Here is a 27,109-nt window from a genome sequence, read left to right as displayed (position 1 = left end):
GGTAGTGTTTTTGTAAGATGATAGTGTAAAGTGTTTTTTTAAAGATTTCTGGAGCAGTTACTATTTGAGCATTTACTATATTAGAACAAACTTCACAGGTGCCACCAATAGGGCCAAACGGGCCTCTCTGATTCCTTATTGGCACCACTCATGGCAATGCTGAATACTATGTAAATAACGGAGCCAGAAAATTAAATTGACTTGGCACCCCAATTGTTATCACACGGGTCTCCCACATTGATATGCTACTTGTGTTAGTCATACAAAGGACTTCTTGCCCTCCAGAGCAACATCTGTCCAGAAGCAATGTTGAAAAATGTAGGCTTTAAACGTCATTGCGGTTACTGTCATAATAGATTTACACAACTGTTTAATGGGTCACTTTGTCTGTTATTTAATACATATGACTTTTGGTCCAGTCTGGATGTGATAAAAAAGCTAAATAAATGTAAAGTAAAATTAAAGGCTCAAAAGAAACAAAAGCTTCATCTTCCAGTCTGAGGCGCATACTCCATTGTATTCAAGATTTTCTCAAATTAAGCCATGCTCTTCTGTGCAGTTTGATCTCGTCAAGCAAAAAGGTACTATTTTCTCCTGAAACTTATAAGAACATGCTGGCCTTGGTTGCACATTGGGCTAGAAGCTCTAGCAGCAGATATTGAGCTATTAATTATTGGTGCCGGTCTCTGTTGGGACGGGAATGCCCCCTCCATGTTCAACAGGCATGTACCCGTGCCCTGAGTGCCAGACTGCATGTGAAACTGGTATCCTGACTTTTATTATAGGGTGTGCGCATAAGCTTAGGTCTGTTCATGACCATGCAAAGTCCATGACCTGTCATGCCCTGGAGGGGGCGCACCAAGCTCGCCCTCATAAAATCTGTGGACTACTGTCCCTGTCCTGGGTGTACCACGTAAGGCGGGTGGTGGGACTGGTGACGGGGAAAGAAGTCTGCCTGGATGTGGAGGATGAGAGAATGTCGACAAGCAGCCCAGCTTGAGAAACAACTAGAGAAGAATGGACTACTTGAGAGAGGAAAGACAGGAATAACTTGTGCTGTGGTTCTGCCACAAACTGGTTGAGCACGTCAGCTTGGTAAGGCTACAGATGCTTGTGGAACATCCCGGTTGACCAGTCGGCCTGGGGTCTCGGTTGCAGCTCTCTCTGTTAACACCGTTCCTACAACACCAGGATCAATGGTGCTGCATTCATCCGGCTAAGCCTGCCCTGAAAAGGAGCGGTCAAGCACACCGAAGACATGGGCTGCCCATACCTTTTCCCCATGACCGGTACAGAAACAACAAACATATAATATAGGCTTACGATCGGAACAGAGGGTCTGTAATGTGCACTGAAGGCTCAAGAGCGAGGACTTGAGATTTTTTTGCCCCAATAATATGTTGGGATAAGAATGAGATGAACTGATAGCACATCTTGACCTGTGGGGTCAGCATAAAGTAATCTGAACCTGTGCATTATTTGGACACAATTCATGCCTCACACAACAGAATACTGGGGGCAGTAATTGATAGGGTTGCCTGGTTGGAAGAGAATAACAGGGGATGGGGTTGTGCCCATGTGAGATGGTATACCATCCTGTATGCACTAGTTGGACTGCATTGCTTAGTATGTAGTTTTGCTGTGTGAAGAATTTTTTTTTTTTTAACTTAAAGACCAGCACTGGACTGAACATTAAGGACTCTTAAAAGAAAAGTAAGCATTTATTTTAAAACAAAGTCATGTTTCCTTCAAGGGAAACAGGCTGTATTAAAAAAACATGCCTTTAAATTTTTTTATTTTTTATTACAGACGTATGGTGGTCTGCTGACACCAGCAAGTCACCATCTATATGATGGCCTGTAGTCGTGATGAGTTGCAATTTGTAACATACCTCATTAATGTTCATGCTGTAGGTCGGCTTGCGACCCACTGAGATTCAGATTTTAAGAACCAACTTATTAGTATATGCTCGCAGTTGCTGGTTGCAAAAAGTCTGGTCCCAATGTGTGACCAGTGTTTTGAAACCTCACATCTGTACTTGTGGTCCAATGTTGTTGTGTCTGAGTTCTGAGCTCCTGCCCCAACACTACCTTCCTTCGCACCCTAAGAGTCGAATGCAGAAAGGGTTATACTTGTCCAGGAAATATGGTTCAGGGTGGGAGGGCCTTTTGAACTGCAAGCAGCTCGGGTAGACCCAGCAAGGCCCTACACATTGATTAAGAGCAGCTAGAAGGGAACCCAGTGGTACTGGGCAGTATTTGCTCTCCAAATGTGGCCCAGCCTGACTTTCTGGAGACTTTATTAAAAAAGTTAGCACCAAGGTTGAATACTCTGCGGGTCGTCAGAGGCAACTCAACACACACGTGGGACCGCTTTGACTCTCCTCTCCTATGCACTCCCACGTCTACTGGGCTAAAACTCTAGGCAAGTGGCTGACAGTCTGGGGAGTATCTGACATTATTGTTTTGCAATCAAGGGCCTCAGAGAATATGCCTTCTACTCAATCCCACACAAGCTCCATGCAAGACTAAATCATGTGGTGTGTGTAACAACACACCAGTCAGCAATAAATAGCACATGTTTGTGTAAAACCCTATCCAATCACAATCCACTGGAGTTAGATCTGAAATGGGGTAGGATGTCCATCCCGGCCTGGAAACTACAGCCAGTATGGCTGGAGAACCAAGTGATAAAAGACGAGAGAGAGGCCATCCAAAATTATTTCAATGGCGATGAGGGCACGCCTTCCTCTCCGATAATGGAATGGGAAGCCTTCAAAGTCACTGTACGTGGGGGCATATATTGGAACCACGGCGACTATGATTAGAACATTGGAGAAAAACCTGAAAAAAATTGGAACAGTCACTAACGAAATTGGAGAAGGACAAAGTAGTAAACCCCTTGAAAGGTGAGACGCTTTGGTAAGAAAACTGCAAACATGCGGATCTGCTGGAACTGGCCAGATTACATAAAGTTAAATTGATGCACAAAGAGGATAGAGCAGGGCAACTATTAGCGTGGATAATTAGGCTATAACCCTTACCTGTTCTGATACTGTCCCTTTCATAATCGCAAGGGCGAACCAGTCATACACAAGAAGAAATCAATGCAGCATTCAGGAACTATTACACTGACCTGTACAACGATACCACAGCCCAAAATAAGGATGTCCTGGGTAGGTTCATAAAACAGACAACCCTCCCCAAGGTCACAAACCGACAATAGACTGCTTGGAACAAGGAAAGACATGGAGGACAGATGGGCTACTAATTGATTTTTATGCAACTTATCCATCATTGTTGGTACCCAAATTGATGAAATTGTAGAATGCAGATAAAAGTTTACTGGATGCGACTAAGGAGGTAGTAGTATCCTCCACATTGTAACCAGGCAGCGACCCAGAAGCCTTCTATAGTCCTTTGTCTACATTAAACACAGACTATAACATATTAAATCCTAGCCGAGAGGCTTATCCCGTGATGACAGATCTACTACATGTCAACCAAAATGGATTTGTCCTGCATGGAAGTACCTCCCTTAATTTGAGGCAACCTAACCTAATTCAGGAAATTTCTTTTTGTAGATGCCCTAATTCAGCCTGCCTGTCTATCAAACTTGAGCAAGCGATTGATACTGTCTAATGGAACTACATAATATGGTGTTGCATTGCTTCGGCATTGGTGCATCAATGATTTCCTGGATTAAACTACTTTACACAGCCCCTACACCTAGAGTAAAATCTGCCCACCATATCACTTATACCTTCAATATAGTGAGGAGGACAAGACAGGTGACCACTGTTGCCCATCCTTTTTGCCCTTTGATAGAGCCATTGGCTCATACAATAAAAAGACAGGGCTCAACCTGGGCAGTGCCGTTACATAATGTCATGCATATAATATCCCTCTCTGCTGACTGTGTTACTAGACATGAGGGACATGAAAGCAGATTGAACATCTATAGCCCGCATCATGGAAGAATACAGCAACATTTCAGGACTGAAGTTAAACTACAGTAAAACATGTATGTTCCTTGCATCATACTCAACTGCAACATTCCATAAGGCAGGGTGAGCAATCTGAACTTTTCAATACTTCGACATACAAGTGTACCGTAAGGAAGAGGATATATTAGAATGCAATATCTGCAGAGCCATTAGAACCCTGACAGCACAAGTAGCATTCTGGTAGACCCTATCGCTGTCGGTGGCAAGTCATATAGCGGTGGTCAAAATGATTAGGCTACTGCTATTGATATCCCACTTTGCTGATATCTCATGCGTCCTGCCGGGTGACATTTTTAAGTGATTTGACACATTGTTGGGGACATTAATATGGAGAGCGGGTGGGTGACCTAAAATTTCTGACAGATAGAGGTGGTATTGGTGCCCCAGACTTTAGTGGATATCACTTGTTGGCCCAGATGCTGTGGACAGGACTGTGGCTAGTGGAACACCACTTGAACGAAAAAGGCTACACAAGCAGTCAAATACAAAAAGAGGCAATGCAGTTGGCACCACCATAAGCGGCCACATGATTTCCACTACCAGTCAAAATGGTGAGAGCACACTTGAAACCAGGTCTTGACTAGACTAGATCTGCCATGTGTGCCTGCAATACCTTTATAGGGCATTCCAACCACTAAGGGATACATTACATACAGGACTTGCTATGCTGGGGAAGAGTAAGACTAAGACAATAATGCCCCAATAGACTACTAAACTTGGGGTGATGAATGGAAACTCCCGGTAAGCCAATTCCTGCTCCACAATAGAATGACTAAATGCCCTTAAGCAACTATGACAAGTTGAATCGCAAAACCTCCGACCCAGGCATTGCTGCAGGGACTATACACTACGATCTGAGGACAACGAATAGTGTCCTGGATCTACAAGTCCATCTCAGAGCACACAGGATTATGATTACAACCATTGAGAGATAAACTGGAGGATCTGGGTGGCCAAACAAACAGTTTTAAGGAAAGGCTACCCAATGAGAATATCTCATAACACTTGCCTCCGGAACATCCGGTTTAATACTTTTACCGAAAGCATACCTCACCCCATGCAAAATATGTCAAATGCACCCTTGGGATTCCAAGGTTTGCCCCAGGTGTAGAGTGAAGAAGCTAGTTTTCAGCATATGTTCTGGTCTTGCCCAGTATTGGAAAAATATTGGCAGACGATACACTATTGAGTACACCTTGGGAGGAAAAGGCATGGGTAATATAGAGAGTTGCCTCCTTGTTACACCCAGGCGGCCCCGAAAAAATTAGGTAGCTGTGAAATTTGCGAACTTAGCACTGTTGTTAACTAAACGGGCTATTGCGATAAAATGGAAAGCAGCCACCCACCACATTGGAGAGCTGGAAATGTGATGTGTGATATCGGGCAGCACAGAAGGCAGAGCTCTTCAAAAAGACTGCAAAGGTCTGCGTAAAAAAGACCACAGCAGAGCTCTGGGACAAGCTAATCCAGAGATTCAAAGCGAGTAGGAGCAATGACGACAAGCGCCGGATCAACATTTCATTGGGAATTGATGCCGAGTCCGATACATCGAAGGCTTGAGGCAAGCAACTCTGAGGGGGGCATAGTCCTGCAAACTATTCAGTTGTGCAAGAATGGTGATAAATCATTGAGAACATAATGACTAACTCCCCAGGAATGAGTAGGAGTACTGCCTGCTAAAATGACCCCGCAACAGAAATAATCAACTTGCCTCTGTAAGATTTCATGACACTGATGTATTGCCTATATAGATATTCTCCGGGGATGGGAAGAGATGTTTTTATCGTATACATGCTTTGGTATTGTCTGCTTATGTTTAAAGTGAGCGTGCTGGATGGTTTCCACAACTCTGTTTGGGTTGAGGGCGTGCAAAGTGCTTAATTTGAGCCCGTGTTTGCAGGTGAGGCCCACCAACACTCATTTTTGGAGACCAGGACTTATTTTTGTATCATTAATCACAAAGAGGGGGACCGGGAGCTGGATGAAAAACAGGTCCAGTACCCACTCTCCCAAGGCTAACGTGATAATCACTCAAGGGTAACTGTTCCTAAAGATCAGGAGAAACTGGCCAATGCTGCCACTAGAAGAGGTATTGAGTGAAACTTAACTCACCAAAAGGTTTGAAACGAAACACTGTGGAGGTGGGGGAATTTCTCCTTTTGATAAGTGCCCTCACACACCAATGCAGGTGTCATGCTTCTTCATCGGGCGTTGCTCCTCGTGGGGGTGGCGCTGCAGTCCCCCATGGGGCCCCGCAAGAGGGCTCTTCTTTGGAGTTCTTTTGGGAGGAACGCCGCAGTTGTGAGTGCGGGTGTGGGGGAGGTTTTGGTGAGTGGATTAAAATTACCACACCGGTACCCTAAAAACCTTTATTCAAGGGTCCGAGTGGTAAGGTTAAAATAGATGACAAGGAAGGCCTCTAGAGAAATTATATCTGAGGGGTGAGTATTTTCCTCCTGTTCTCTTGTCAGTGATTGATAGTAAAGATGTTAGGTCAATATGTTTCTCGCCTTACATGGGTCCCTAGTGGATCCCGTGGTGCTTCATCAGGACCATGCTCAAAGTGAAAAAATTATTAAAAATAAGAATCTGAGATGGCGACACTCCGTATTCCTATAATACCTATATTCAGGTTAATTGGCATCAGTGCGCCTAAAAGAACATCCACTCGGCATTCGTAGATCCAACCTAGAGAGAGAGAGAGAGAGAAGACATGAAGGGCAAAACTGCAATAGGGAGATAATAATCATATACTTATGTTCGAGTAGTGGATAGGACTAAAACATTCTTTGTTTGTCATGATTAGGGCAAGGGGGCATGCTGTAACATTCACACCCCTGTCGCCAGAAAGTGTCAGTGCAGAATTTTGTATCATCAGACTTTGATCCAGAAATAGAGAAAGACCTCAAAGGGGGGAAAGAAAGGAGAAAGAGAAAGCCAGGATAAGGAACCTAAAAAGGTGATATAAAGGAGCAGAGAGGGTATAGTGGTGGAAGAAAGGCAGTGGGTGGAATCAAGATGAGACCGCCTTGATATGCTGTAGCCCTGCAATTCGGTTGCCCCAGTGGAGGGCTTTTGAGATGACTTTGGGCTCTGACACTTATTCTTGTACAAATTAAGCACTGTGCATGTCATGGTTTTGCTTTGGCGGGTCATCTTTGACATAGCGGAGCATGATGTGGTACCTGGGCAGGATAGTGTATGGTATCTTGCACCGTCATACTGTATATCAACTTCACTGCCCCTAATGTGTCATTGTACAATGTTCAGTGGGCCATGTGTCTCAGTTTATCTCCGCTCACACTGTGTGATAGAAATGGGGCACATGCTGATATCCACATCTGAACCGCATCATGACCTGCAGTACTCTGACACTACAAATTAGTAACAGTGCTACATAGCAAATGCTCTGAACCTTTCCATAAAATTCCCTCGATAGGCATCAGTTACATTTTGAATGTATGCAACCAATATATAATATATGCCTAGTCCTCTTCAAGTATAGAAGATTATTAATGCTGATATTAATTTTCATGGGTGTTAAAGCAATCTTCAAAGTACAGATATTTTATAAGCATCCAAAGACCTATTCTGCAACCCATTTATCCTGCATTGATTCGTTTTTTTTTCTTCATATTTATTTCAGGAGGAGGCTTTTCCTGTTAAGATTGGTATGGAGAATTGTGGTATGGTATATTGACACTGGGAAAATTCTCTCCTCGATTACGGAAAGAAATCATGGAAGCCGCAGGAGCATTACAGCAAAATGCAACCATGTTCACTGACCAAGACAGCCAACATATAGAGCCTAGCTTCATGCTGCTCCTAACGTTGATAGGGAAAGTGTTACTCAATCTCTTTGTTTTTGGATCGGAGAGAAAGAGCGTGAAAGGAAGTTTCCTGAGATACTTTAGTGTCTCCATAGCTCTTGCAGACTTCATTCTCCTGCTTACAATATCCCTCATCGCCTACTTTCAAGATCTGGCTATTTGGGGCATTAGGTTTACCAAATATCATATTTGCCTGTTCACTCAGATCGTATCCTTCGCCTACGGTGTGATGCATTACCCTGCTTTCCTTGTGGCCGGTCTGGATTACTTCATCGTTACCACTCCAAATTCTAAAGTTTCAGGTGTTCTCCGCAGATTGCTCTACTTCTCTGCAGTGGTGGTCCTCTGGATGGTAACTCTCTACTATGTTCTTTCTAGCCCAGCCATCTACTCCAGTTTGGAAATCAAGTCCTACTTTTCATATCAATGCCCCTTTTACATCAGCATTCAGAGCTACAGGCTGTCTTTGCTGATCCTCTTCTGCATAGGTTTGGTTCTGATGATCTGCTGGTTTGAAGTTATAACTTTACTCCAGTCTTTGAGAATGATTTCCTACATCAATGAGAATGTCCTGCTTTTTTCGTTTGCGCCCAGTCGCCTCCAAACCACGCACTGCAAGAAAAGGCTGGTGACCAGCTACATGATGTGCTTTCTTGGCGCGTGGTTGCCATTTGTTGTGCTTCAGCTGCTGCTAGTAGTCCTAAATGCCCAGATCCCGGCTTACATGGACATGAACGTCCCTTGGCTTTACTTTCTCAACAGCTTCCTGATTGGTGCAGCAAACTGGCACCGGCAAAGTGACCAGGATTCTTCTGACCTTTTCTCCTCAGACCCATTTGTCAATTGGCAATTTAGTTTCAACTCACTGCTGATCGATGAACACTCGAAACAGGCCAATAAGCTGCTTGAAAAGTCAGTAACAATAACAATTGTTTAAGAGGGGTTTACAGTACATGTAATTTTTACTGTTGTGTAAATGTTATTGTAAAATATGTTTGTACATTAATTAAATAAATGGTTGCCAATGATTAATCATTGACTGTTCTTCTTGATGTCTTCTGATCGATTAATTACTTTACTGATTTCCGTGCACGAATTGAAAATGCTTACAGCGCTTCGACGTGAATAAGAAATAGGGTACATTAATGGGTGACACATGGAACAAGAAGACAGAGCTAGGTGCTAGATGTAGGTAAATAGTATTTACCGATTCGTAAATACCGAATTTTACAGATTCTGTATTTACTAATTGGTAAATGCAATGTAGCTAAACATTCGGTAAAAATTACCGAATCGTTAAGATTCGGTATTTACCGATTCGGTAATTGCCATTCATTCCTAAGGGCCTGGAGGCCCATAGGAATGAATGTCAATTACTGAATCGGTAAATACCGATTCGGTAAAAGGGGGAAAAGGTTGAAGGGTGGCAGGGTGTCACTTTGACACCCTGTTGCACCACTCAATTGTTAAAGGGTGCACATGTTGCAGACATACATGCCCTAAGGCATGTATGTCTGCAACATGGCACTGAATCAATTTGCATTAAATTGCTTTTTGTTTTTTTTTCGTTATTTACCTCCAACTTGTAGTTGGTGGTAAATAATGAATCCTAACATGCGATAAGCACTCATTTAAGTGCTCCCTACATTAGGAATACAGTAATTTACCGAATCGGTATTTAAGAAATCGGTAATTTACCAATTCCTTAAATTACCAATTCGGTACAATACTGAATCCTTAATTTCGCCCCCCTACATAAGAGAAGCCTATTAACAGTCGGTAATGGCCGAAATTCGTTAATTTCGGCCGGTAATGGGCCACCTACATCTGGCCCCAAGATCCTTTACATATGGTCCTTGCTCTTTGCTGTAGCTGAAAAAAGAATAGACTCCATGAGGCACAATTAGAAATGTGGTTGCTAGCTTCAAGATGTAGCAGACTCCTTAGCCAGTGCTGCTGGATATAGGGCTGCAAGGACCAGGGTGCAGAAGGCCTCACATACCCCTGATGGAGGCCTGGAGGACAATTAAAAGGCTTTTATTTATCAATCTTAAAGCATTTATTAAGCTTTCAAGTCCAAACTGGCTCATGACAGGTGGCGTATTGTGACAAAGAGCGGAGAATTATTTTACCAGGACATCTGTGTTTACTGTTCCTCTCCCTGACTGTTTGTTTGGGGTATTTTGTCATTTCAACTAGTAACGCCGCTGCTGGGATACAGGCCTAAGGGGTAGGCCTCAGTGTCCAGAGGTTTATTGACATATTTTTAAATAAAGACATGTGCTTGGTTTACAAAGTAAAGCACAAATCTTTCAAAATAGTGATCAACAGCACATCAAGTACAATCAGGGCACTCAGGTCAGGTGCTGTTGATGACTACCACCAGCAAACCCCCTCCTCTGACAACTATTTCTGCACCACTGTACATTCAAATTACTCTGTCCATGTAAATATGTATTAACCTTCAGGAATGTTCTGAAGGTCATGCTGTTCAGGCAAGCTTTTGTATGTATACTAGGCTCACCCTCCTCTCAGCGTGCAGGCTTTTCATTGGTGAAAGAAATGCCGACTCTTCATTGGGTTAGCGCCTCTAGGTGTGGTGATGCTAAGACATCCAGATGCACATTTTTTACTTTGCAATAGCTTTTTTATTGGGCAGGGTCTAAGAATAGAGCCACAGAGATGCTACTTATTCAGTGGCTGACTGCCTGTCAGTATATCACTCAATTCAGAGCTCTTTAAAGGTACTTTAGTGGCTACTACTAGCAGAACCGGGCAGATCAATTTGGGGACTTTTTTGTGGGCTGTTGGTGGGCCTGTATTATGGACTGGGTTTTACTGCTCTCTACCTGGATATTATCACAAACATTGACAACAGCAAGCGCAAATGCACTCAGTCTCCTATACCCCTTGCAAAACACGTATGCAGTGTATCTTTACAAGATAAATACTGCCCTGATTTGTACATTCATGGTCCTCTTGTTTAAGTATCAGGGAGCGTATTACAAATAGTGCCATGGGGGTGCAATGGGCGTGCCCACCCACTTTTTGTGCCCCTGTGGCACTATGGTTTTGCAGAAAGGGCTGCAGGTGCTTGTGCGTCCCCTTCTGTAATACTGATGGCGCTGGCACAGGTGTAGCTCCCTCGCTAGCATGAGGGCCTTCCCTCATTTGCATGGCAGTGTGGCCCTATGCAAATGAGGGGATCACTTTGCCTCTACATCAGCGCCATGTTCCAGTCGTGAGGGCAGACACAAACAGGCGCATAGGAGGCACACTCACAGCACACCACAAACAGGTGATGCACCGTCAGTGTGTACCCTCTCGAGGGGCGAAAGGGTGTCCCAAGGGTGACCCAGACATCCCTCTGCAGGCATGGTCAGTCACTCACTGCACCCACCTGCGATCGCCCTTTAAAATGCCGGGGGGTTGCTGCCTTATACGCTTTTTGTGTTTTGTACGTGCAAGGGTTCGGAACTTGTTTCTCTGGTCTAGACACATGCATCATGGCAACAGGTGTGTTTTTAGTGTTCAGAGCACCACTGTTGGTTCATTTCTCCTGTATTGCCCTAAAAATGGGCATGTGCGACTGCTGTGCCACTGTTGCCTCTTTTTATTGAGACTGTGAAACAGAGCGGCTGTGAAGCACCCACTTTGCATTTTACTGAATGTGCTGTAAAATCTTCGCCAAATTAATGGCTGTTAGAAAAGCAGCATAAATTCTGTAAATTATTCACAAGGAACAAAATGGCTTTAGGTGGGAATAACAGCTTTGCACCAATGCTCATTTTGTGCCCGACGTTATTAATTACGTGACGTCTAACTGAATTCCAGCTGCCTTTTTTTTTTTTTTTTTTAATCGATGCAGAAAAAAATATTTAATGTGGTGCGTTGGTAGATATTTTTTTTGTTGGTGCTGGAAAGAGTGTGGTTTCCTGATAAGCTAATAAATGCCTTGAGGAATCTTTACACTAGAGTTAATGCTGCAAGAAAGATTCCAAACTACTAGGAGAACAAGGCAGGGGGGCAGTTGTCACCCCTATTGTTTGCGCCCTATATAGATTCATTGGCGAAAGCTATTAGATCTACAATAGAGAGAGGTGTTTTCTCCTTTGGCGCAAAATTCTAACTTTTTATGGAATATCTGGTGGTATATTCCTCCTTCAAGCCCCAATCAAGTGTAGAATTATTCATCATCCTCATCAAAATAACTTTATTCGATTCTCATGAATCATAAAAGTTTACATATATACAAAATATATATTAAAAAAATACAGTTAAAAACATTTATAATGATTCAATCACTTTTTAACGTCTTGTACCGCCTTTCCTTTAGAAAATCAGGGGATCAGAAATTATATAAATGAAGATTTTCCCCTTGAAAGGGTTTCAAATATCTGTGCTGCTGATTGTGATCCTGGGAGTGCTTTTTAAAACTTTAGAAGGCTTATTTAGTTGATCTTTGTAGAAAAAGGAAACCCTTGTATTAGTTTTGAAAAGCTTGGTCTCACTAATGACCAAGGAGGATTGGCAGTATGCAATTTGCGGCTCCATTACCCCACCAATTTTTTAATGCTCTTCTCTAGGTTGTTTAAACGAGGCTACTCCACATTGGACTATTTGTTTTGTGGGATCCCATGGTGGACAACTTCTCTTATCCCTCTGTTAGGTTATAACCAGTAAGCAACCCTAAACAGGTGAGGTATCGAATTACACCAATATACTGTACGCAATTCCATGAACTACTTCACTTTGTTAATACCCAGTGTGGATTGCATTCTTCTAGAGATAACTATGTGAAAACTAAAGTGCTGGGAAGCAGTGGGATTGGCTTTAGTAGGTGCAATACCAATCTGCTGACCCGAGAAGCTGTCCAGTTGAAAATGAAAGGGCAGGGAGAGTGGAATTTTATTGCTCTTGACCAACTACTCCCCTCCATAAAGAACATCATCTGTTAGGACTGGAAATGAGTAGAGCAATGGTTGAACATATTTTTAGGAAGTGGGGGTTCCAAAAAATACTTAGTTACGGAGGGCTTTTTTTTTCTTACAGAGGCTTGCGCCGCCAGAGCATCACTGTTTCTGACACTCAGGCAGTGCAAACCTCTCACCCACGTCTATGAGGCCTAGCAAACCCACTAAGGCATGGCTTTGCATGGTCTCATAGATGTGGAGCAAGAGAAAACAGTGCAAGTCGATACGTGGCCTTACTCTGCCCGAGAGAGGCTTTCCATGGACGTTGCGATAGGATTTTCCCATGCAACACTCATGGATTTTGACTCTGCACCAGATTTACTTAATCACGTAAATTTGGGGCAGCACCAAAACATGACAGCTGCCCAAAGCAGGTGTAACGAGGAGAAATATTTGTATTTCTCATTTCTCCATCTTTCCATGTATGCTGCATTCTGCAGCACACATAGCAAGAGGAAAACATCTCGAGAGATGTTTTGTGCAGGAAGGTACTCCTTTCTGCACAAAAACAATTGTGCATGCAAAGCAGACACACTGGCACCATGGTACAAGGGTGCCTGCATTGGCACTAGGCAGCCAATTGTGCGCCAGTGCAGGAGAAATGGCAGCAATGCACTCCTGGCCTTTCACATTGGTGTAAGGCAGACCTGCAAGAAAACTTGTGGCGCTGCCCTACACCTGTTCCCCATAAATGAGGCCCTGGGTTTCTAACCTACAAACTGAAAGGGCTTAGAGGTTGCTTTTTTGACTCCATAGATAGGAAGAGGCAGACTGGGACTTCCTTCCGGGTTAGTCCCCATAATTGGGAGGAGGTTAGCCAGTTTAATGCTTCTACACTATGCGGGGCCAACTATAGACGTATGCAGCTATATGCACCGTGGCAGGTCTATTACACCCTGATGGATCTTCATGAAAGAAATCCAAGTGTACCAATGTCTTGTTTTAGATGCAGGGAGGTGGGTTCTTGGACTCCTATGATTTGGTCATGAAAAGTATTAAGGAATTCTTGGCAAGTGGTTTTAACATCTTTGTATAATTATTTAGTTGAAATTAAAACTTCAGATGTGTTGGCAATCTTAATGGGTGGATCAAGGCATCTTGGGTTAGCTTGGGCTAGAGAGGCTTCGTTTAATGCCAGATCCGTTATTACAACAACTTGGTGATCAACCTCACCCCCTCACATCAGGAAGGAAAACACTCATGCAAAGTGAGCTGGTTCGTTAAATATAACAAACTATGGAGTTGGGGCAAGAGAAGATGTAGGGTTTAGTTATTTTCATTTAAAAGTGAATCGTGCGCATTTTAGTGACATTTCTCTTTTTCTGTTAGTATGATGAATGTATTAGTCAGTCATTATGTGATATGAATCTGATTCTGCCATGATTTGGGATACATTTTTACTTTGTGTATATTCTGAGCCAAATTACATTTTTTTAAAAAGAATACGCTGGCCCAGGGCAGCACTAGTTCACGGATGCCTTCGGCACATTGCATTCTTTACAATAGGGCACACTGTCCCTTTTTGCGTCTGGAGCACCCGTTCAATGGTGCACCATGGTGTAAATAAAGAGAGGGCTGCCTTTCAATAATACAGCCCCGGATTCGCTAATGGGTGGCAACTTTAATCTTCATGTCTGTGCCTAATGCCTGTCCCAATCTGACCCTGGCTGTATGGGGGAGTATCTTGATGGAATAAAGTTAATGGACACAATATCAACCATGGAACTATCTTAGACCGGGCAGCAATTTCAACTCCCGCAGAATGTTTCGTTTCATCCCTGCCTTAAGACGTATGGCTTGTACACCAAAGGAGAACCCCAGAGAGCTTAGGCTGAAGATGATTAAACCTATAGATGTATATAACGGTGTCCATCAGTGTATCATTTAAAAAGTAGTTTTATCATCTTGTTAAATGATACCTTGTATGACCCAAGGCTTACATATATGGCGTTAGTTGCCTTGTACCTTCTAGTGTGAAGATTCAGAGACCGTGTATGGTCAGACCCGGTCAATTCCCTAGTTAAATGTTCAATTGCTTCTAGATATAATTGATTAATTATTTGCTTTATAAGCTGAAAAGGAAGATTCTTCCACGAATGATCACTTGATGGCAATGATTTGCTCAAGTATGGTTGTTCCGCGTTTGCCCAGTTTTCCCACTCCACGCGTCAGATTAACAATTGTTCCAGGATCATGCAAAGATAAAACTAGATTTGGCACTATTACCGTGAAAGTGTACAGTTCGTGAATCGACCAGGCTTCTCATTATGGCAGCCAACGACAGGTGGAAACATTGCATTGGCAACTCAAGTGTCCCTAAGAAGTGATGCATGCTTTAGATGGCGCGCAATTCGCTTTGTAAAAAAAAAAAAAAAAACATGTTTTCAGACAAGCGACCCCGGAAACAATGAAGTTTTGCATGCTCGACACCTAGGCACGAATAGTCTGATTATAGACGAGGGCTGTTGCCAGCATAGCTCGGCAAGTTAAGTGCATGTTGTGTCTGTTGCCATCGATAGGTTTACGAGCTCTAATCCCTGCAATCTAAATGAAGCTCACCGTCCTAAATTCAAAGTGGTCCTTAACGGATCCAGCCTAGCTTTGGGTAATCCTGCAAGAGTAGCACTCCCACAATCAAATCCTTCTAAATTCAATAAATGGAATACCATTAAACTGGATAATAGCACCTAGTATTTACAACCCTTAAAAATGGCTAAAATGCTGGTTTCAGCGCTGCTGCGTGCAACACCTAATTATAAAACCACTGTTCTGTGCCCCTGCATTTACCGGTCCTACCGCAGATGGTTTCGACTGCTGCTGCTTTAGATCTTCTAGCTAGTAAAGCCAAAATTCTAGAGTAAGAGCTCTGTCTAGAGCTATTCTGAATGTGGCTTAGATCTTTCATGTTCATTTTATTCCTCATGTGTGAACTTTGGGCAGGCCACTGCTCTCAAAGGCGAAGGGGTGAGTCTTTGAACAATGTTCTACGTGGACTGTCCATAGCTTCAATGACAGCACATTGGTTTGTGGCACTAAGCGTGCCCTCATACATTTATGATGCAATCTTGTGCACTAAGGGCAATTTGATGCTGTTGAGGCCCCAGTGTCTTTTCTGTCATCTAATTCGGTCAATGGAAGGGCTTCATAGTAACTTCTCTATGACTGTGTTGATCATTGTCACACAAAATGTTGCCTTGAGGGCTGGTAGTTAGTTGGCTGTGTAACCGAGTGACCTGCATTTTTCTGGCTAACCAAAGTGACCAAATGCTTTGATCCTTAACCGCTAACTTTATATTGCTGTAACTCTGTTTAGTAGTAGAAGAAACTCTAATCCCCATTATATGTAAAACTGTGCATGATACTGGCATCGTGACAATAGTGCGGCTAGGAGCATACGCAAAGACATTCTCTTGCACAGCTCTATTTTGGGCTTCCGTAAAAGCAAGTCCACATTATTGGCTCAGACTTTCTTTTCTCACTTCTTGCTTGCTTGGGTGGTTAATACTATGATTGAGCTTTGTAACTCCACAGAACCTTAGCCTCAGGAGGGTATAGCTCTGCTGTCCATGTTTACAAAGTTTTGTCTAATTATCTAAATCACTTTCTTGTATTTGTCTTCTGACACCATTCATAAGACACTATAAAATAGGACATACATTTAAAAAACTAAAAAAAACTCGTATTTATTCGAAGATGAACAGCAGCTGTTTTTTCTTAGAAGCAGCATTTCTAAGGTCACGACTGAAAGAGAACATCTTTAGCAAACAGAAGGTGACTGTGAAGGATGGGTAGTTGGTCGTTGCTAACGTTTGGATGCAGATTGATGTTGTCTACCTGTGATTGACTGTGTTGCTATTATTGACCACAACCGTGTTAGATTTCTTTCGTGTGGCCCAGGCCAAAAGTTTATATTGGGCCCTAACTAGTACAGACGCCTGTTTATAAGTTCAAATAAAAACATTATTAAAAGAAGGAGAAAAGGCGGCTGTATCTGCATCAGCCACCGACAGTGGGGTGTGGATTCCAACGGTCTCATTCTTAGTAACAAGCATTTACAATGCAATGGTTTCGCCTTTGGAAAAGTTAGAGTTATTGGCATTGCATATGCCAAAATTTGTATTTATGTTTTTGTTTCGAAAACAGATAAGTAAATGGCATTGTCATTTACATTGCAATTACCTTTTTTTTGCAGTCACTTGGCACTCTCTAGCACTCCCTAGTACTCTTTATGCACTCTGCATTTCATATGCACTCCCTGTGCACTCTGCACTCCCTATGCAGCACTCTGTATGCACTCTGTACTCTATATGCACCCTGCACGCTCCACTTCCTATGCACTCCCTATGCACTCTGCACTTTTTATGCAGCACTCTGTATGCACTGTGCACTTTGTATGCACTCCACACTTCCTATGCACTCTGCACTCCCTATGCACTCTGCACTTATCATGCACTCCCTATGCAGCACTTTGCATAGAGAGTGCATAGGGAGTGCAGAGTGCCTAAAGAGTGCAGAGTGCACTCCCTATGCACTCTGCACTCCCTATGCACTCTGCACTCCCTATGCACTCTGCACTCCCTATGCACTCTGCACTCCCTATGCACTCTGTATGCATTCTGCATTACCTATGCACTGTGCACTCTGCACTTCTTATGCACTCTGCACTCCCTATGCACTCTTATACATTCTGCACTTTTTATGCACTCTCTCTCTGCACTCTCTATGCACTCTGCACTCCTTATGCACTCTGCACTGTGTATGCACTCCCTATGCACTCTGCATTCCCTATGCACTCTGCACTTTGTATACATTCCCTATGCACTTTGTATGCACTCTTTATGCACTCTCTCTGGACTCTGCATTCCCTATGTACTCTGCACTGCCTATGCACTTTGCACCCTCTATGCACTCTGCACGCACTCTGCACTCTATGCACTCTGCACTCCCCCTGCTCTATGCACTCCCTACTCTGCACTCCCTTTGTTAAAGTTTGAGCTTTTGATAAATGGTGTTTTGTATCTTCATTGAATTATGTGTAAAACGTTGATGTGTTTTACTTTGCACAGAAATCTGGAGTGCATTTATAATGCAATTATTTGCAGAGAGAGGGAAGGGATGAAAGAGGCCAGGAGTAAGAAAGCTCAAAAGGAAGCGAGTGCAGGATAGAGAGGGAGGGCAGGAGGGAAGGAATAGACGCAGGAGAGAGGGAGGGCATAAAGGAGTGTGAGGGCATGAGGGAAGGTAGGAAAGTGTGAGAAAGGCAGAAAGGAGAGGGCGGCAGGTAAGAGAGGGAGGGCGGAAAGGAGAAGGAGGGCTAGAGGAGGAGAGAGAGGGAGAGTGGGCAGGAGAGGGTAAAGAAAGCACACGGGCAACAGAGGGTGGGCAGAAGAGGGTAGGGAGAGCACGTGGACAATGGAGGGTGGGCAGGAGATGGAGGGGAGAGCACATGGACAACGAAGGGTGGGCAGGAGAGGGTAAAGAAAGCACACTGGCAACAGGGTGGGCAGAAGAGGGCAGGGAGAGCACAAGGACAACGGAGGGTGGGCAGGGGAGGGTAAAGAAAGCACACTGGCAACAGAGGGTAAGGAGAGCACATGGACAACGGAGGGTGGGCAGGAGATGGAGGGGAGAGCACATGGACAACGAAGGGTGGGCAGGAGAGGGTAAAGAAAGCACACTGGCAACAGGGTGGGCAGAAGAGGGCAGGGAGAGCACAAGGACAACGGAGGGTGGGCAGGGGAGGGTAAAGAAAGCACACTGGCAACAGAGGGTGGGCAGGAGAGGGTAAGGAGAGCACATCGACAACGAAGGGTGGGCAGGAGAGGGTGAGGAGAGCACATGGACAACGACGGGTGGGCAGGAGAGGGTAAAGAAAGCACACTGGCAACAGAGGGTTGGCATGAGAGGGTAGGGAGAGCACATGGACAACGGAGGGTGGGCAGGAGAGGGTAAAGAAAGCACATGGGCAACAGAGGGTTGGCATGAGAGGGCGGGGAGAGCACACGGAAAATGGAGGGTGGGCTGGAGAGGGTAGGGAGAGCACAGGTCAACAGGGTGGGCAGGAGAGGGTATGGAGAGCACATGGACAATGGAGGGTGGGCAGGAGAGGGTAAAGAAAGCACACGGGCAATAGAGGGTGGTCAGGAGAGAGTGGGGAGAGCACACAGACATTGGAGGGTGGGCAGGAGAGGGTAAAAAAAGCACACGTCAACAGAGGGTGGGCAGGAGAGGGTGGGGAGAGCACACGGACATCGGAGGGTGGGCAGGAGAGGGTAAAGAAAGCACACGGGCAATAGAGGGTGGGCAGGAGAGGGTGGGGAGAGCACACGGACATCAGAGGGTGGGCAGGAGAGGGTAAAGAAAGCACACGGGCAATAGAGGGTGGGCAGAGCACACGTCAACAAAGGGTAGGCAGGAGAGGGTATGGAGAGCACATGGACAATGGAGGGTGGGCAGGAGAGGGTAGGGAGAGCACACTGACAACGAAGGATGGGTAGGAGATGCTGGGTCAAGCAAAATGACAAAGGATGAAAGGCAGGAACAGAATGAGTGAGAAACACAGAGGGGGCGAAGTACACAAGGGAGCCAGCTGGAGGAAACACGCACTCTCATAAAGTGGTGCTTAAATTAAAAGAAAAAAGTACCACCTGAAATAGTGAGCCGTGGATGGACAGCAGTGCGTCCATAACGCTAAAGAAGAGAAAAAAAAAAGAAATAAAGTAGAGGGAGGAAAACCTACCGAAGCTAAGAATTCCAAGCAAGCAAAGGAGAGTGACAATGAGCCGAAGTAGAAATGGGCGGGCGCTAAGTCCACTGTAAAGTACCAAAACGTCTGGCAACAGACAGAGGTGAGACATAATAAAAATAAAATGATGTACACAGTGGGCTTTGGATCCAGTCAGAGGAGTATTGGTCACTCACCTCCTGGTACAGGACAGCGAGGGCGGGAACGGGGCACAGGACAGCGAGGGGGGGAGGGCGGGAACGGGGCACAGGACAGCGAGGGGGGGAGGGCGGGAACTGGGCACAGGACAGCGAGGGGGGAACGGGGCACAGGACAGCGAGGGGGGGAGGGCGGGAACGGGGCACAGGACAGCGAGGGGGGGGGGCGGGAACAGCACACGGTGTTCAATTATTCTCCTGGCGATGTGATTACTGCCAAAAGAGTCCACTTCAACATAAGAAATTCAAGGCATAGTGCATTTAATCAAAAGTTTGCTAATCCTCTTAATAGCACCATGCCCTGCTCCCAATTAGATAAAAGCCATACAGAAGAAACCATTTAAACCTTTGCGTTTTCAGTGGCAGTGTAAACCGAGTGCATTCCAGATGATTTCTTGTTAACTGCAGTCAAATAGTAAGCCTAAACTTGCTCTAAATAGTATGGCAACCACGTGCTTGGGCGATACAAGTCTGAATGCAACCCCCTGGGCACCAAAAACAAACAAGCAACGGAGAGTGAAAGGGGAGGGGGGGGCGGAACGGACAGCGGGAGGGGGCGGGAACGGGGCACAGGACAGCGAGGGGGGGGGGAGGGCCACGTCCAACTGGAGTTACTGAAGTGAAGAAGGACTACAACTCCCAGTATGCACTACACTGACCGAGGACAAGTACAAAGCATCCTAGGAGACATTGGACGTTGTACAACATTGAAGAATCCCATACTTCTGTCGAAATAAAGATTGACTACAGTTCCAACTGGTAGGATATAAATAATACGTCATACACTGGAACGAGGCTAGTGTCAGCTGAATAAAAGTGCAGGGGGTAGGGGCGTTGGAAATATCAATGGAAGTAAAGACACACCGACGTGCCACAGTTAAATGCGTATTAACAATGGGAGTGTGAGTCACAAGACCCGAATCTGATGACCTCCTACTTGGCAGGTACGTAGACGTATGTAAAGCGCTCTGACACCTTCGGGTAAAGTTCGCGCTATATAAAATTGCATAAATAAAAAACGTCGCCATCACCCGACGCCCCCGTGCAGACGCTGCCCCCGCCAGGGCCTCGCGCCTCGGTGCAGCTTATCACTGAACATACCTGTTGCAGCAATGGCAGGAATGCGGCCCCTGGCTCCAGGCCCAGGCCGCGGCCTGTTACAACAAGAGAAAGGGGAAAAGAAAAGAAATGTGTCAGAAAGGAAAAAATGTAGCCGGAGGGTATGCAGTCAGGAAGCGACCGTGGAGGGTCCGACCGCAGGATCCAAACGAGAGACAGGGCAGCAGAGGCTACAGTGCAGCACCCGGTAGCCCCCTCCAGAGGGACTGTGGTTTGGCCGAGCAGGCGAGGTCAGGTCAGTCTTCCCCGGGCCCGGCGGTGATTGCGGTGAATTCTCGGCTCCTCCAGTCGAGCGGGCCAATCCAGACACGGCAGAACGGGCGAGCCTCCAAAGCACCCGGGAGTCAGCCTATGGCAGTGCGGCTCCCGGGTCAAGCCTGCGATGACGCTCCTCGCCCTAGCCAATCACCACACGGCAACAGTGGTGACGCTGCGCCGCACGGGCCAATCCCGTCGCGGCGTTTGGTGAGGGGGCTCGGCTCTCCCGTCCAATCGGAGAGCAGCGGGCTCGTTTTCGGTCGCGTTGGTACCAGCAAGGTACGGGGCCCTTCGTCGGGGGTTTACTGATCCCGGGTCGCGGTGGTGAAGCTGCACACAGGTTATTTTAGTGCGCTCTGCTCGGGGAAGAGGGAGGCGGGAAACGTGGGGACGGCGGGAGGAGGGACACAAGGCAGGACAGCAGCAAGCACGGCCCGGCCGGACCAGATTCGGGGGCGCCCCCGAGTCTCCTCCGGCCATGACGGACGCCTCTCTGTTCCAATGGCTAGCCTCCATTTATGGAGCTAGCCAATGGGACGGGGGGGCGTATTCCAGAGTCACTACTGCAATCAAGAGATTTCTCTGGAGGCGGAGCCTAAAGGCTCCGTTCCCCAGCGAAACCTAAAAAGGGCAGGTTTGCGTCAAAATCTATACATGAATTTTGCAGCATCAAACCCTGAAAAAAACACGAAGAACAAGTAACTTAACTTCGCTATCGCTCTTTCTGGTACAGACTGAATTTTTCATGTTTTGAATACTCTCCTAGGCCTCAGACTACTTCTGGAAAATCTTCAGCAGTATCCTTGAGCGCACATTGGACTTTGCATCAATGTCATTCCGCGCCAAATTTGACAAGCTCTGGCCTATAGGCCCACCCATGCTCGCTGACATCAACCACAGACACGAAACTAATCAGATTAGTCATGACCAGTGAGCAGATTTTTTAAATGGGATCGTTTTATGTGAAGAGACCAGTTCACAAAATAAAGAGGTGCTAGGTGAAGGTTTGGAATTGACATAAGTTGTGGGAGGAAGTTCATATATTGAATTTTAGTGTGTTGAGAGGGGCCAATTGGTGTTGAATGCTATTCTTTAGTAATGGTTGTTATATAGAACCCCATCTTTTTTTAACACAAATCAACCCCAGTCTTCCAGGAGACTGTTTTCAATGCTATGATGGGTCGGTCGCCAATTGGGTGCATGTAATTGGTCACTATTCATATATTCAGGGATTCTGTAACAAAATATTCCAGTATCTAGAGACTGAATGGCAGGTCAGTCTAGCCCCAACTACCTGGCTGAAGGTTTCCGAGTATGATCCAACACTCACCCTATTTAATAAATGGATAAAGTTATTGGGGCAAATTTACAAGCCCCTTACTCCAGATTTGTGCCACCGTTGCGTCACTTATGTGACGCAGTGGCGGCGCAAAGCCAGCGCCATCCTGCGGACTATTTACAACGTGACGCATCTAGGGAGATGCGTCACATTGTAAAGCCCTGCGCCGCATATGGGCGTTCCTGCATGGGGGGGCATTCTGACGCAGGAACGCCACAGAAAAATGGCTGAGTGAAATCTACAAGATTTCACTCAGTCACTTTTCCGGCCATGCTGCGTCAAAACCCTGAGTCTGCTTGAAGCAGGCATAAGGATTGACGCAGCATGTTAGGGATAGGGGCACCTCGAACCTTGCTGGAGCTGCGTCGTGCTTGCGACGCAACTCCAGCAATGCACTGCCATTCCGCGGGGGGATGCGACATGCATCTGCCCATCCGTGGGCCACGGTGCACCGCATTGTAAATGCGGCGCATCAGTGGTGGCCCACGGGTGGGCAGATGCGTTGCAACTCTTCTGGCGCATCCCTGCTGATTAGCAGAGATGCGCAAGAAGTAGTAAATCTGCCCCATTGTACCTAGCAAAAGCTGTAGCTTGGTCCCTTATACTCCAAATGTAGCGAAAGTCAGTTGGTCCCCACAATGAGGGACAGGTTACAAAAAATTGGGCTAGTTAGAAATATAAAGCAATTATACGCAAAAAGAAACGGGGGGGGGGTGAAGAGATGTGAAAAACTTTGGCAGCAGTATTAATCGTTTTTATTACTATTTAAATTTCTTTACTGGTAGCTATTTATTGAGGTGTTATCACCATTTTTACCTCTTTAACTTACCCTGGACATACTAGGTTATGAAATATGTATTTAAAATCACTGTATTTATGGTTGGCACCTGATTAATATTGCTTTTAATTTATGTACTGGTACTGCAAGTTTCGGATCCTAATGCAATAAAAAAAATAACGGTGAAGAGGTGCTAGGGCCATTGAGGTATTTGTGGTGGATTGAGTCTACCAAAAGAGTTACCGAAGGTAAGTAACTTCTCTTCAGATTCATCACCTTTGGAATAGATACTCAAGCAATACCTTTTAGGTGGGGGTGGTCCATGAACTGACTCAAACCAAAAAGTTCTGAAAGACTGAGCGAGCAAAGTGCTCTTCCTAGCGGACCGGATTGTCTAGTCAGTAGTGCTTTATGAACATATATAGTGACACCCACGTAGCAGCCTGGCAAATGTTGAGAATTGGCACCCTGCGTGCCATCACAGTGGTAGCAGATTGGCACTGGTTGAGTGAGTTTTCAAGCAATCATGGGGCTGCTTCTTGGCCAGTGTGTAATAGATCTTAAAGCAACGTGTACGATCCAGTGCAAGATTGTCCTTTTTGGAGCAGCCATGCTTTTCCTTGCTACAGTGAACCCGAAAAAGATTGTCTCATCCATCCTGTGTTCTTTGACACAATTGATGTTGAAGCTCATATTTCCTTTTGGATCCAACTTGTGAAGGGTCTCTCCTTTACCTTGGAGCAGTGAGGCAGAGCAAAGATTGCTGTAAAGGCGATGTTCACACTAACATAAAAGGGAATCGCTATCTTCAAAAGAAAGGAGGCTTGAGTCTGCAGAACAGCCAATGTTAGTGATGAGAAAGACTGCCTTGAGGGTAAGGAGCTCCAGAGAACAACTGCGGAAGAGCTCAAAAGGCGCAAAACTACTTTTGGCTAGCCTGGCAACCGTCAGAAGGCCGAAAGAGTTGATGGGTACCCTTTAACAGTGCCCAAAGCAAGGCCTTGCTGTGCGACGGACAACCCAAACAACATAACTTTGGACTTGGCTTGATCTGTTTAGCTGAACACTAGGCCACAAAGGTATCCCAATGGCAGGCGTACACAGAATTGGTTGTGGGACATCCAGCTGTCAAAATGACATCCTGAACTTTGGGAGGAAGGTCGAAAGTTCTCACTTGTCACAGCTCAATCTCCAAGCATGGAGGTGTAGGTTGTGCAGGTGAAGGTGCAAACCCCTGCTCTGCTTCTGCAACAGGAGATCTGCAACAACCTGATCAAAGGACACGTGATCATGTACAGGAGTTTGGGATACCACGTGTACAGGAGTCTCAAGTTACACTCTTTGCAGAACTCGTCTCTGAATGAGCGTCTCCTTAGAAACGGCGAAAAGAACAAGCCAGGGCTCGCTCCATTTTCTAAAAAGACCCTGCACCATCTCTATGTACCTTCCATTTCTGATCCGTAAAGTGTAACTTCCTGACTCTGCTGCTCTGGTGTTCAGTGATTCCTCCAGGTTGTCTCACCAGAAAAATTCCTTGGCCGTCTAGCTACTTTCAGAGATGCAAATCCTCTTGGCACAAGTTCCACGAACCCACCCCACGTGTTGAAGTACCACATAGCAGTGGTGTGATTTGTGAGCACCTGCACCATCTTCCTTTTGATAGTGGGAAGGAAGGCTTTTAAAGCCAAGCAATGGTACCCAGTTCCACAAGGTTGATATGGGGTTTGGCTCCTGCTGGAGGCCAGACACCTCCGAGCTCCACCTTTCCCAGATGGCCTCCCCAGCCCAGAAGCGAAACATCGGTCAACACTGAGAACTGGGTTGGGTAAGGAGAGGGATCTACCGCTGAACCAATTACTGTCTCGCAGCTACCAGTGCAGGTCTTTTGCAGTCCCCTCTGAAATCTGGACCAGATTGAAAGGATCCTTTTTGGTGCTGTCTACTAGGTCTCCAGATCCCACTGTAGGGCCCACTAATGCTTTCTGGCATGCTTGACCATCAGGATACAGGGGGCCATCAGTCCCAGCAGCCTCCAAATCATCCTTACTGAGATCCAGGACAGAAGTTTAAACATTAGGATTGTAGCACAAATGTCTTGAACTCTCTTGCTGCGGAATAGGTGTGAAATTGCATTGTTCAGAATGGCTTAGATGAAGGGGAGTGCCTGCGAAGGAATCCGGTGTTACGTAAGCATATTGATAGTGAACACAAAGAATGTAAGATGTAGCCTGGAGTTGGTGGACGACACCTGAGGCAAGCCTGCCTTTAACAATGAGGCAGAGTAGGGGTGGGCTGGAACCCATGACCTCCAAATATGTGCTCCCACTACCGCCATCACTTTTGTGAATACCAGAGGGGCGCTGACAAGGCTAAATGGGAGCCCAATCAACTAAAAATGCTTGTGGCCTACTGTGAGCATCAGGTGATGACTGTGGGCCTGCAGGATGTGAAATAAGCGTCCTGCAGGTCCAGTGCTACCATTCAGCCTCCAGGGTCGAAAGCAGAAAGACCTGTGCCAGGGCGAGCAGCATGAACCTGCCTTTCTACAGAAAGGCACTGAGAGGTATTAGGTCTACAATGGATGGACTACCCTTTCTTTTTTGGCACCATGAAATAGCAGGAATAACCACCATTGCCTACTTCAGGCACTGGTACCCTCTCCAAGGCTCCCTTGGCCAAAACAGCCTGCACTTCCTGTTGCAAGAGGGACAGGTGGACCTCCGTTAGACAATCTGGGGATATTGAAAGGAGAGGGAGGTTCTCGAGAAATGGTAAAGCATAATCCTGCTGAACAATTGAAGGACTCGCTTGTCCAAACTTATCGCTTGCACCCTGACTGAAAATGTTGAATCCTGCCTCCAACGGATGGCTGAGTGCCATCAAGGGCATGCTAAAACGGCTGAGAGTGGGGGTAGTAGAAGACTGGGTGGCACGCTGTTCTGGTTTCGCTCTACTGTAGGTACCACTGCCACAAAAAGGCTGGGGTGTTTTTTTTAACCTGCAAGGGCTGTTTACTTAACTGGAAGCCCATAACATAGCCAGAGGGGCGGCTGCTGGAGAGGAAGAGCAGAAAGGCCCAGGGACCGCTCTTTGAAGCTCACCACAGCCGAATCTGCTTTATCTCCAGTCAAGTGCCATCAAACTGCACGTCCATAACACTGGCCTGAATGACTTCCGAAAAGCAAGTGGGTTGCACCCAGGTGTGCCGGACAGTGGCCACACTTTTTACAATAGCACAGTCAAGGAAATCAGTGGTATCCAGTTCACAGTGGATGGTGAACTAGACTACATCATGACCATCTTGCATGGCCTGGGAAAGTATGACCTAGGCTTCTTGCGGGACCATGGATAATACTTATGCCAGAGTCCTACAGGTGTGAGGGTAGTGACTTAACCCCTTCAGTGCTGCGCGAATTCCTCTGCGGTGCTGAAGGTTCTAAAGAACCTATGGACTCATGACGGAACGGAACGAACGGAACCGTTCCGTCATGAGCACCGAAGGGGTTAAGAGGCAGCTGCCCTTTACTGAGAGAAGGGCTTAGCTTGTAGAGTAAAAAGCAGGTTACCAAAAGACAGTCACCTTCAACGCACTGACGGGGAAGTAGTGGGAAGTGAGTTTAGCTTTACTTTTCTGGCCGAAGCCTGCACTACAGAGCTTTTGGGAGTGGAGTGCTGTGTGAAGGAATTGTGTATTGCCCGAAGAAGGATGACGGCGTATGGCAATTCACAGGTATCCTAATGAGGTGTTGGCCCCAGTACCGAATATTGGATCAGTAGGAGCCTCCCTGAATGGGAGTAGGGAGTCCGAACTCGCCCGGCAAGCCTGCAACACAGTCGTCAGAACATTAGTTTCAACTTCCGGAG

At 45.8% G+C, this 27,109-nt stretch overlaps 1 protein-coding gene across 3 annotated transcripts in view; it reads left to right on the top strand.

Annotated features, from left to right (window-relative positions):
- Window positions 1–8,873, top strand: part of GPR160 (G protein-coupled receptor 160) — a 213,740-nt gene extending 204,867 nt beyond the window's left edge. For all 3 annotated transcript variants that reach the window (XM_086944297.1, XM_086944298.1, XM_086944299.1), the window contains one exon: window positions 7,653–8,873. In XM_086944297.1, the coding sequence (XP_086800423.1) occupies window positions 7,745–8,773 (1,029 nt within the window). In that variant the 5' untranslated portion in view covers window positions 7,653–7,744 and the 3' untranslated portion in view covers window positions 8,774–8,873. The remainder of the gene's footprint in view (window positions 1–7,652) is intronic.
- Window positions 8,874–27,109: the final 18,236 nt, after the last annotated feature.

Source organism: Lissotriton vulgaris, chromosome 11, assembly GCF_964263255.1.
Source record: "Lissotriton vulgaris chromosome 11, aLisVul1.2, whole genome shotgun sequence".
In the NCBI taxonomy this organism is placed as follows: domain Eukaryota; kingdom Metazoa; phylum Chordata; class Amphibia; order Caudata; family Salamandridae; genus Lissotriton; species Lissotriton vulgaris.
Note: the sequence above shows the minus strand (reverse complement) of the source record. Positions and strands in the feature narration are given on the sequence as shown.